Consider the following 13,266-nt stretch of genomic DNA (forward strand, 5'->3'; position numbering starts at 1 on the left):
GCGCGGCAGAGGCCGACGCGTATCCCCACGCCACATGTTTGACCCAGGGGCGCCCCAGGGTTGGTAATGGGGCCATGCATAGTTGAGATTGACCGTGTCATAAGAGAAGTTCAGTATCAATTAAAAGTGAATTGGTGTAGAAATGAAGAAATTATAGTAAAAGGCAATTTTGGATGGGTGTGGCCTATGTGGGCGGTGTGCCCCAGGGTTGGTAATGGGGCCATACATAGTTGAGATTGACCGTATTGTCATAAGAGAGGTTCAGTATTAATTTGAAGTAAATCGGTGTAGAAATGAAGAAATTATAGTAAAAGGCAATTTTGGATGGGCGTGGCCTATGTGGGCGGTGTGCCCCAGGGTTGGTAATGGGGCCATACATAGTTGAGATTGACCATATTGTCATAAGAGAGGTTCAGTATCAATTTGAAGTAAATCGGTGTAGAAATGAAGAAATTATAGTAAAAGGCAATTTTGGATGGGCCTGGCCTATGTGGGCGGTGTGCCCCAGGGTTGGTAATGGGGCCATACATAGTTGAGATTGACCGTATTGTCAAAAGAGAGGTTCAGTATCAATTTGAAGTAAATCGGTGTAGAAATGAAGAAATTATAGTAAAAGGCAATCTTGGGTGGGCGTGGCCTATGTGGGCGGGGGCCCCAGGGTTGGTAATGGGGCCATGCATAGTCGAGATTGACCGTATTGTCATAAGAGAGGTTCGGTATCAATTTGAAGACCATCGGTGTAGAAATTATAGTAAAATAACCTTAAAAAAATGAGTAAACATCTCTGACCCGGCCCCACCCCAACCTCCATAACTTTTGACCCAGGGGTCAGATCAAAATTCCAAATAGTGCAGGGGCGCACATATGCTCATAGCTACCATGTATGTTTCAAGGTTCTAGTGCTAATAGTGTAGGAGGAGATAGTGGCCAGGACGGACAGACAGACAGACAGAAGGACGGTGGAGATAACCACAATATCCCCCACGCTTTTCTTTTCAAAAAGCGTGGGGATAATTATTTAAAGAAAAACATTTTTGAGCTTGTTTTTAAACATATAAGTTTTTGTGCAATATTAATAGAACTTTAAAACATCCACGGGTCAATAAAACTCATGAACTAGTATGTATCTGTCCTTGAGATCATTAATCCAACAAAACCATTTTTTGTTAAATTCCTGATTAAAATTACTCGAAAATGTAGTTTGGAAACTGTAACACTTGACTTTTATTTAATAACAGAGAACTAACTATTTACAAATCAGTATTAGGCCACTCCAAATTGATCTGCTGGTCATCGGATTTGCCGCACCTATTTTTTCAAAATGGAAAAAAAATAAAAAATTACCGCTCGCACTCATTTTTGTGTCCTTCTGTAACCATAGCGCATGTATTTTTTTAATTTGGGAAAGAAAAAACAAAAAAACATGATCTATCAGAAAGATTTTGACGCTGAATACTAATGACAAATATAGTGTTTCGTAACCTTTTAACTCGATAACTGCAGACGCTAAAAAGTTTGATCGAGACGATCAGAAAAAATAGCTTCCTGCGCGAGCAGTACATGAATCGCTGTTGTGACCGTTTTAACAAATTGCGGTGACAAGTTTCAGCAGCCAAGCCTTAAAATATAAACACATCTTCTACATTCTGTGACTTATTTGAATATGTTTGTTTACGTTCGAACATGCATCTATCTGCATATACCGTTGAAGCATGTTCAATTTCAAACAACATCGCGAAACAGGACGCAAGTTTTTTTAATACTTTTTCTTCATTAAATGGGCATATGGACGGTATTTCCCTGTATGTAGGCAAATTTATCCTATAACACAATTTTAAGTGAACAAAAATTAAACATAAAGTCATTAAATCATTTAAATGCTGGTTCTAAAAGTTTCACAAGGACAGTTTTATAATTTTTAAAATACATAGTTGACGGAACATGTTTAACAGCTAGGTCCGTGTATTTCAGAAACATCAGATAAGTTCTTTGTAATTTATACATTTATTTCAGAAAAATACAATACCCTAATAGTCATCGATAGGCCCCTTTTAAAATAAGTAAGCTACAATTGATTATATGCATGACATTTGTCCGACTGTCTGTCATTATCATTTTGATGATTGTCCATCTTCAAGTGCTATTGCAACATGGTATACCTTTTCACAGCTTGCAACATGGTATACCTTTTCACAGCTTTCACTGTTTAAAACTTCAAACAAATATAAGCAGCAGTAGGTAAACATGTGTCCCTCACTTCAAATTCAATGATATGGTTTACATGTATATTTCGTGGTCAAAGGTCATATGCAACTTACTCCTATAAATATGAGGTCAATATATATTTTTTGTATAAGAATTGATTTGAATGTAAAATATAGCTGTTTAAACTTGTATATCTTGAAAACGCAATATTTTTCTATCGAAATGTGATTTTTTATTCTTCGCTCTTTGGTCACTCGGGAATTTTCGTGTTTTGAAAAACTTTTTTTTTTCGCTCGCCTCTTCAACTTTTTTCAAAAAAATCTGTAGACCAAGAAATCAATTTGGAGTAGCCTTACAGTGTATTTATGGATTATAATAATTTGATTTTGCAAATGATTAGCACTTTTGTATTAAGCAACTCTAATATCCCTGATGTTTAATTACCTGCATCCAAACTTTTCATTATTGTTTATTTACACATATACAACTCTTAATGTCTTAGAAAACACAAGAGATAAATGCACAAAACATCATTCTCAATTATTAACTAATGTCAACATTTTCTAAGCAATATCAGCACATATTGATAAGGAGCAGCTGCTCTTTCTCCGTACAGCTAAGGAACATTATATATCATACCATTACATGGATATTTACTAGGTTTCAGTTTGATATACTTACATGTATCATAGCATGATTTTCTAATTCAAATCAGCAGCCAAATATCAGCTACAGCCCAGGAGCACATATTTTTCCTCCACCCCAGTCCTTTAAACCTTTACCACTTACATGTAGATACGTATTTTGAGACATTTGTAGTCCCTTAGAAAGTTAAATTTAACAAGACTATTGCCAAGCAATATATTTCCCCTACCGGCTCCACCATTGTCAAAAATTCCACCATTGTCAGATTTTTTATATATATTTGTTGCCATAGCAACCAGAATTTTTGACGTAGGAACAAAATGAAATGACGTGCATAATGTCCATATTGCCATCTATCCATGTTTCAAGTTTCATGAAAAAATATGAAGAACTTTTAAAGTTATCGCAGGATCCAGAAAAGTGTGACAGACAGACAGACAGATTCACAGACAGTCAGACAGACAGACACACAGAGCGAAAACCATAAGTCCCCTCCGGTGAAACCGGTAGGGGACAATAAAAGACCTTTCTAACTAGATTAAAGTTTTCAAGGCTTCATTTCTGACCCGTAGATACTAATGAGCAGGAAACAGCATAAAATCTGAACATAATGCAAGTTACTCGCAGGCTGTTCTGGTTTTATGCTGGTTGCAAAAGCCATTTTCACTTTGCTTCTTATGGAAAGGTTTAATTCCTCAGTGGTCTGACTGATGTAAACAAAATCGGAAAGGGGGACTACTACTACCAAAATGTGTAATTTTATCATAGATAAGATACAACAACAGGCGATTTAGGGTTTTACAGACACAAAATGAGTCACAACTGGAAAAGCCAGCCACCACATAAACAAGATTAATATATGCCACTGACAGGGATACTATGACCTTACGGGCTGAAGTGCTCTTTTGAAAAAAAAGCACCCTGTCCAATTAAAATCCTTGCTGGAGCACTGGTTTTAATTTAGTTGAAAAAGCTATTTTTTATTTAGTTTTAAAGCTTTCCTATGAAGTAAATGATTGAATATGCTGCTTTAAAGTGGGTGAACACTTATTATAGTTTGATCAAGACAAGATAACACAACTGTTTTAAATGCCTTTTATATTAAAATACAACTACTAAATCAATCAGAGTTTTCATGAGAAACAAACAATTTATTGCATTCAATTTTAACGAAATATTATTTAAAGACTTTTTACCTGTATTTAAGAAGTATAATACATTATTTACAAATAATATGTATGGATATACATGTACATAAGGAAGGTTGCTTTAAAATCTACAAAATTTACTAGTATGTACAAGAGTGAAAAAAATACATTCAATGCCCAGTTGTTTTTTTCAATGTCCAGTTTAACATACACTGACATTGAGGCAGATCAGAAATAGAACAACAACAACAACAAAAACTAAGACGATGCACTACACTTGATTGTGACACGGACAATAGAAGATGTCATGCCGTCTCAACACTTTCACGTCGCAGCAGTACTTGAGATGGGTCCAGTGGAAGCAGCCCTCATAGTCGCACTTCCCCCATGTGCAGAACTCCAGCACATATCCATCCCGCCCAGCCTCCGGGTAGAACTTTTTACACACACAACACATCTCAGTCTCGGGTATCTCTTCTTGGACCGTCTCTATCACCACCGTTGGACCAGTCTCTACCTTTTCTACAGACGTTGACGGCTCCTCTGTGTAAATCATGCTGTGGTTTCTCTCCTCCTCAGTTGGCACAGTCTGCTGGATCACATCACCGTACACTATCTGCTGTACCACGGTCTGACTGCTTATCGTACCATCCAGCTCCACAATCTGTGCATGCACCTGGTTCTGGTCCAGGACAGCTTCCTCAACCACCTCTTCTGTGATCACTGTTTCCTTGTTTCCGGTTTCCTGTTTCACACGTTCGAATTCCCGCTCGAATTTCTCCCGTTGAGTCCCCTCAAAGTACAGCCCATGTGAGCTGAGAAGTTCATTTCTGAGAGCACTCTCAAAGTGTTCCCTCTGCACAGCTATATCCACTGTACGCTGAGCATTCTCCTGGTTATCCTCTTCATCTTCATCCTCCTCACTTGACAGCATTTCATCAATTTCATAGTCCGAATCCGTCTCAAAATCACTGTCATTTCTGCTGCGGCGGTTCATTATAGATCTCCTCTTCCGTCCTTTCTTTGACACGCTACCAACACTGCTCATGTCCCGTACGAATTTCATCTTCAGCGACATTTTCTTCTCATGCTCCCGTTCACGTTTACGTGCCAAGAATTCTGCAGACTGTTTTCGACCGCTGTAATTCAACCTCTTCGTAGGCAGCATCTTCTTTTTTCTCCTTGTTGACATCAACTGCGTCTGTAGAGTATCCATGTTCACAAAATTTGAGTCTGTCTTTTGTGTTCTTTTTCTCTTCGACCTAATCAGAGATGGTGGGATGATAATCATCTTCTCACTTCTCAAGCTAGGGGGTTCAGGTGGTGCGGTGTTAAGATCTATTCTCTTGTTAACAATCTGGGGTTTGAATGGCCACAAGCCGTATCTCTTAAACGTGTTCTTCAAGGTATCACTGCTAACTGCATCATTATATGCATTACTCGCGACCACACAAATATTTGAGTGAATGGATTTTTCGACCTCAGTTTCCATGAAAGCGTCACTCTCCCTATCAAAGATTGTTTTTATGTCCCCAAAGATGCCCTTGTCCAAACTGGACAGGCACTGGGAACCACTGGGTGGTATGGGAACCAGGTGAACGTTCTGTGTCTTATACATGTCCACGATGGCTGGAGACATGAACGTCCTGTGTCCGTCAAACAGCACTAAGATGGCCTCTTCCTCATCCTTCCTTTCAATGAATTTAAGGAAGTGGTTCTCCAGGTACAACTGGAACACATTACAGTTAGTCAGCCCATCGTCACTACACGTAGCTCCAGTCCCCGGTGAACAGTCCTCAATGGATTCAGAGCTCACTGTCTTACCAGGAAAAATGAAGAACGCTGGCAATCTGGCGCCCGAAGCATTGCCACTAGCTATCACTGTCATTGATGGTAAAATACTGTTTCTCTTTTGACACTTCTCGAATTTCATAAAATGCTTCCACGAGGTAAGCCCAGGCGGACTTTTGTCAAGTTCTATCAGCACTTCGTCTATCATGAAGATTGAATCCGGCTTGTTAGAAAGGTTATATTTATCGATAAGCTCTTGCAGGTGAACAAAATACCTACTAAGACTGTCAACGGAGGTAGCTTTCTCAAACTGCTTCTTGGTACTGGAGGCACGATTGATTTCAAGCCCAGGCCAGCGCTCAAGGAACTTATAATACCACTGGTGCGTCAGCCAGTCAGTAGGATCACGCTTACCAAGGATTATAGCATAGTCTGTGGCGAGGTTAATGATGTCTGTTCGCGAATAGCTGTAGCCGAAGCTGCACAATTGGTGCAGGTATTCCACCAGAAGCCCCTCGTCCTCTGCCGCAAGCACAGGTGGGGGTCCAGACTTTGTGGTTCCCTGCTTGACCTTGCCCTTGACCCGGTCCCGGAGAGTGGACTCTGGGATCCCGCACATGTCTGCAGCGGTCTGCACAGCCATGTGCTTCTGCTGGACCAAAGCCAGGGCACGCTGAAGGTCGGCATAGGAGTAGGACTTGCGGTACTTGCTTGATGTGGACTGGAACTGAAATGGACAAATATGGTATGTGGTTACAGAGATATAAGGCATCCGGTTACAGAGATATTAGGCATCTGGTAACAGAGATATTAGGCATCCAGTTACAGAGATATTAGGCATCCAGTCGCAGAGATATTACGAATGTTCTACAGGTAACTTCATTTTAAAGCCTTTACATGTTATATATTCACTCTATTAAATATGACAGATTTGATTCTTTAAGATAAAATAAATTGTTAGCATTTACAGATTTTTAAAAATCTTTTGCTATGTTTTTCATATCATCTCAAAAGAACCAGGCTCAAGCAAGCTGCAATAAGTTAAATAAACCCAGTAATTTCTGAATACAGGCTGTTTTCATAATTCACATTGTTCAAATCACATTCAATGCTCATTCTTGCAAATTATCTTTGAATATTAGGATATAAACAACTTGCGAGATGAGCCTAGTTTCAGAAACAAGAATATTTTAGAGGATCACTTACCTTAACAATTAAGACAGGAATTGCCCAGGCATGTGATCATCTAAAAAATCCAGCACAAAGTAATTTCTGTTTGAAAAATTCCGAATTTTTGTTTTGATGCAGAGTTTCAAAATGACACTTGTTCATTATATAGTGCATACATTTTGTACCAAACAATTTTCACACTTGTCTGAGCTGTAAGTTCGATCCCTTTTCAATGTTGCATACTTGTTTTCATACGACAGATCATCATGTGCTATATTATAATGAGTTACAAACATCCCTCTATTAGAATATTTTATTATCATTTATTATATTTTGTATTATGCAGTAAGATTCCTAACTATTATACACTTTAGGTTATTGTAGAAAGAACCAAATTGTTAAAAAAAAACTTAGGAGTTTTATGATAAACAAGGGCTATTTGTAAAACATGCATGCCCCCCATATGGGCTGTCAGTTGCAGTGGCAGCCATTGTGAGAATATGCTTTTTGTCACTGTTACCTTGACCTTTGACCTAGAGACCAGAAAATCAATAGGGGTCATCCGCCAGTCATGATCAATGTACCTATGAAGTTTCATGATCCTAGGCCTAATTATTCTTGAGTTATCATCCAGAAACGATTTTAATATTTCGGGTCACCGTGACCTTGACCTTTGACCTAGTGACCTGAAAATCAATAGGGGTCATCTGTAAGTCATGATCAATGTACCTATGAAGTTTCATGATCCTGGGCCTAAGCGTTTTTGAGTTGTCATCCGGAAACCATTTTACTATTTCGAGTCACCTTGACCTTTGACCTAGTGACCTCAAAATCAATAGGGGTCATCTGCGAGTCATGATCAATGTACCTATGAAGTTTCATGATCCTAGGCCTAAGCGTTCTTGAGTTATCATCCGGAAACCATCTGGTGGACGGACGGACCGACATGAGCAAAACAATACACCCCCTCTTCTTCGAAGGGGGGCATAAATATTATAGAGTGGGTATTTTAAGTAACTTTATAGAAACAGAGTACTTATGTCCAAATCAAATCATTTAAAGCTTATTACTTCCCTTGGCTTGGATTTGTTTTTTCTTTACCTTGACCTTAACCTTTCACCACTCAAAATGTTCAGCTCCGTGAGATACATTGTACACATGCATGCCAAATATCAAGTTGCTATCTTCAACATTGCAAAAGTAATGGGCAATGTTAAAGTTTTGGACCGAAACACAGACTGACAGACATTTCAACTGCTATATGCCACCCTACGGAGAGCATAAAAAGGTAAACTTTTCTACAGAAAATGTTGAGCCAGGGGGAGCCCCGCATGTATGTTGTGAAAAAGGGAAAAAAGGGCCATAATTCTGCTAAAAATTGTAGCAGCCAAATTTCTTTTCTTTTCAATCATCTACGATTGTAGGACACACGGCATCCCAACAATCGGCACCCTGCATTTTTTACATTCCCAAGCAATATGCACCTCATTAATTTGTCGACCGGGACAATCAGCATCTGATCAAATTGTAAACCCGCACAAACGGCACCCGCCTTAAGGCTAAGAAACATTTTTTTTTTACCAAAAAAGACATCATAAATTCCTTAAAGCAAATCATAATGTCAGTTTGTCACTATCATGTGTAAACAAGAGATGTCTCCATTGGAAGACATATGCCCCCTGAAAAACGCTTTTTTCGAAACCTAATAGCAGATTTCGAAACCAAAACTAAACTTGGACCCTAAGTCCAAGGTCAAAGGGGTCAACATTTGTGTGCGTACAGAATATGAAGGTTACATCTGAAGGGTCATAGAAGTTTAAGCATTTTTAGAAACCTAAATGCAAAAGTGTGACGGAAAGACAGACAGACAGTGCAATCACTAAATGCCCTCTTTCGGGAGCATAAAAAAGAAAATCTTAGTTAGATAACACAATTTGTTGACGGGATTTATTAAATCATCGGTTTTACCAAACCAATTAGCAGATTAGACAAATTAGTCCAACAAGGTGCAGACAGGTGTTATCAATCGCCTTTAATTGGGTGCTGATTGTCTGGGTTTACAATTAAATCAGGAGCCAATTGTCCTGGTTGACAAATTGACGGTGTGCCAATTGTCCAAGTATGCAAAAACACACAGGGTGCAGACTGTCCGGGTGCTGTTTGTCCAGATACCATATCAACCACAGGGACATTTAATAAAAATTCTCTACATATTACAAATATATACACAAGGGATACAACTGTAAAATTTCCAGCACAACACCATGATCTGAACAAAAGTAAAATAATTGCTTACAACAGCAAAAGTTGCACCAAATAAACAATATAACAATAGCCAAGACATTTATCTTTCAGAATATAACTATCTTTATAGCAGTCAATGCGTAGTTTTCTTTGAAACGGAAGTTTCATAAAAAACTGTACAATTTTCGAACTCGGACAAAAGTGTGCACAACCACTTTGACATAATTTAATAATACTGAGCAGTTCAGCAAATTTTACCTTGTTTTATAATCCAAATATAATTTATGAATCAAAGTAGACAACTTGTATGATGGCACGTAACTGCATATGTGTAAACACCGTAAATCTTAAATTGTTTACATTATCTACAATCTTCAAGCATGTTTACATGCAAGTTGTTAAGTAATGTAACACGCAATGTGATTGGTTAGCTGTTTCCAACTTTCCTGCAGTGGAGAATTAACCAATCAAATCGCATGTTTGAAATACATGAAGTGTAATATCTAAAATGAAAGTAGACTATTGTTATTGTGACATTGGAGTGTTTTTATACGAATTTCGAGCAAAATATCAAAATTACTTGTAATTTTCTTAAATTAAACTATAAACAGAAACTAGCAAATGAATATGTACGTTCAAAAGGGGTTAGTTTCAAAGAAATAAGGAAATTACAACTAGAATTATCAGTTTTCAGTTGTGCACACTTGTGTCGCAGTTAGGATTTTTGAGCTTTTTTGCATGAAAGGTATCGTTTTAATTTAATGAATGTTCGTAGTTTATTGCCAAGTTTATTACTTTCTGAATGATAAATGTCTCTGCTGTTGGTATGCCGTTTATTTTGTGTAATTAATGCTTTTGGAAAAGATTTTTTTGCTTTTGTTCAGACCATGGTGTTGTGCAGGAAATTTGACAGTTGTATCCCTTGTATACTGTTATATAGCATGTAGGTTTTTTTCTTAAGGTTCATGTAAAGTGTAAAAAGGCGTATTCTTCACATAGAAATACTTCAATAAATATTATGGCAATAAATTCAATTTATAAGTCAATAGCCTCGTAAACACTTGTAGAACATATAAGACAAGGGACAAAATTGTCACAAAACCAGGTTTTCATTGTGAAAAAAAATCTGATAAAGGGAGAAAACTCAAACTGAACTTTTAAATGAACAAACAAAATTAACCCCCTTTGTAAGTTTTTTTTTTTTTTTAAATCTATTTTTAGTCGTGGCGACCTTGACATTGGAGATATTGACGTGATTCTTTCGTGCGACACACCGTCCCATGATGGTGAACAAATGTGCCAAATGATTTTAAAATCTCACAATGAATGACATAGTTATGGCCAGGACAAGCTCATTTATGGCCATTTTTGACCTTTGAACTCAAAGTGTGACCTTGACCTTGGAGATATCGACGTAATTATTTCGCGCGACACACCGTCCAATGATGGTGAACAAATGTGCCAAATGATTTTAAAATCTGACAATGAACGACATAGTTATGGCCCGGACAAGCTTGTTCCGCCAGCCCGCCAGCCAGCCCGCATTCGCCAATCTAATAACCAGTTTTTTCCTTCGGAAAACCTGGTTAAAAATGCTAATAAAAAAAAATATGATGCAAAATGTTGCTTTTGAAGAAATATACAGTGCATGCATGAAATTATCAAAATAACAAACGGAGTTAAATTGAACAAATTCCTTTGGTCAAAATATTGTATACACTTAATGTTAGGTACTACAAATGAAAAGTCCACACAACACACACCAACAATCCTAAAATAAGGAAAAGAAAAACATTAAAAAAATGTCAAAAGTTAACACAATAATTGGGAACTACTTTAAGTATGGTGGACTTACCAGTGAACCTTCATTTTCAAAATTACTTATTTATTCGCAATACAGTACTCATTATAGTCACAAAATGACACAATTACAAAAAATAAACTATATTACCAAAAGGGAAAACACTTTGATTGTTCATTTGAAATATATAGGACTCGGAAAGACGACTAATTGGCTACCTTAAAACAAATTACAACATGTTTATGTCACATCTCGAACTCCATACACGTTAGTTAAACATGTGGGGCATAAAACATCCGGTTTCAAGGAAGTCGACATAACAATATTTCAATTAACGATCTAGGCATAATATTTGTGGGATCGGAAAAATGAATTATACAAATGTTGGGCACACGCACATATTAAACCAACTGAACACTTACATTTCTATAAAAACCTTGTCATCGATGAAAAAGTGCATTTGTTATTGTCTTGTCATGTTTACTTGTTCAGGAAGCCATTATTTGCCGGAAGTATATTCGAAAAATATTTCGTTTCAAAATCGATCATTGATAAATTACTCACGATCCGTTTGTTCTAAAATTTGTATAATTTGTTTATGAGGTAATTTCAAGTTATGTTATAAAGTAAATATTTAATATAAGCAATATTTAACAAATTCGCAAATACGAATCAATACACATTTCTGACCAAGATGGACGACCGATGAAATTAAATCGGGAGGAGAGTCAATTATATCAAGATTCTTTTCAAATAGTGCGTTTCAAGTAAGTGTCATTGTTATGGAGATATTGTGAAAATGATATATTTTCATTAATTTTATTTTATAAGATCATAACTCTTATTGATCGCATGCTATGCGCGCAGAAAGTTAGTATTTTTCCAAATCTATAAATAGCGACTCATGGCATTGACATGTTCATTTTGAAATACGCATAGTGTCTTTGTGGGGCTGTATTGACGCAATTCAATGCTCGGAGTACCTTACATATAACTTGCATATACTGTTGGTGTTTATATTTGGTGCATTTGTGTTTTTTTAATGAAATTGAGAATTTGCCATACCTTGCAATATTTTTGATAATAATTACATTATTACTACCATTTGTGAGTGTTGTTTTTTTTAATTGTGTACATATATGGAATAAAAATGTGATTATTGCAACCATATGTAAATTTCATTAACTTATTTTGGGTATAACTGATCATTTTTATATTTTAAAATTTCATCTATATGGGGTCATTTTGGGACTTTACATGAACCTTAATGATCCCTGTGATATCAACTAACTACACACTAACTGATTAACTGATTAACATTGATTAAGACCATTCAACAAGTGGCTAGTGAAAGTACAATCAACCTAGTAAATAAAGAGAAATGCAAAACACAAGCTTCATTGTGAATGCACAGATAATGTTCAATGCTGAATGGCTCCTATTCCTTGGAGAGATACGCAAAAAGAACAACGGAACAGGAAATCAGGGCGATTCCCACAGTATCACTATCTGTTTTAATGCAATAGATCAGAAAGTCATAATCTACAGGTTAATCTTTTATTAAAACATCAACAAACCTGAAACTGATATAGAAATCGATTTAAACATCAACAGATTATGTCGAAAAAATTTACGTTCCCCACCCAGTTTTGACTAAGCGTGATTCCGCCATTTTGTTCAAAAGCGAAAATATTTCGCGAGATAAATTCGCGAGATAAGTTGACGATGGAGACAAAAATGTTTGCACTTTACATACCTCGGGTACGCCTCCTTCAAGCTGTGTAGCCAAATTTAGCATAACACCGTCGAATTTTTCGTCATCTGCCATATTTAATGTAAACGTAAAAGAAAATGGCGAGTTCTGTCTTGTCACTAGTTTTCGAGTTCAATCTATATACTCGGAGCACCTCAGTCGTTATTGAAGCATGTGACTGCGCAATAGGATACACTACACTGATAGCTCTATTTGTTGGCCTCATAAAAACATTTGTGTAATTATATTGTAGCTAATTAAGTATCATAAAAATAGTATATCTAAACTCGCGTTAAACGTCTCATTTGTCAGACAAATTACTCTGAATATTCGACGCTTTTGTCTGAAATGTTATTGCATATACGGTCAGTTATTTTTTGTTGTATTTAACATATTTGCTAACAGGTGGCAGGCCAACACCCGTATTCATTGAACGCTGTTCGTGTATTCAAATTTTCGCCGCCTTTTCCATTAGCTTGAAAAATGTATCTCCTGTGTTGCTCAAAGTC

General features: G+C 36.9%; 1 protein-coding gene across 2 annotated transcripts in view; it reads right to left on the minus strand.

Annotated features, from left to right (window-relative positions):
• LOC127852829 (nuclear migration protein nudC-like) overlaps positions 1–12,930 on the minus strand; it is a 37,869-nt gene extending 24,939 nt beyond the window's left edge. The window contains exon 1 of one of the 2 annotated variants that reach the window (XM_052386820.1): positions 12,761–12,930. In XM_052386820.1, the coding sequence (XP_052242780.1) occupies positions 12,761–12,832 (72 nt within the window). In that variant the 5' untranslated portion in view covers positions 12,833–12,930. The remainder of the gene's footprint in view (positions 1–12,760) is intronic. The other variant, XM_052386819.1, reaches the window with a different exon arrangement.
• Positions 12,931–13,266: the final 336 nt, after the last annotated feature.

This window comes from Dreissena polymorpha, chromosome 12, assembly GCF_020536995.1.
Source record: "Dreissena polymorpha isolate Duluth1 chromosome 12, UMN_Dpol_1.0, whole genome shotgun sequence".
Classification (NCBI taxonomy): domain Eukaryota; kingdom Metazoa; phylum Mollusca; class Bivalvia; order Myida; family Dreissenidae; genus Dreissena; species Dreissena polymorpha.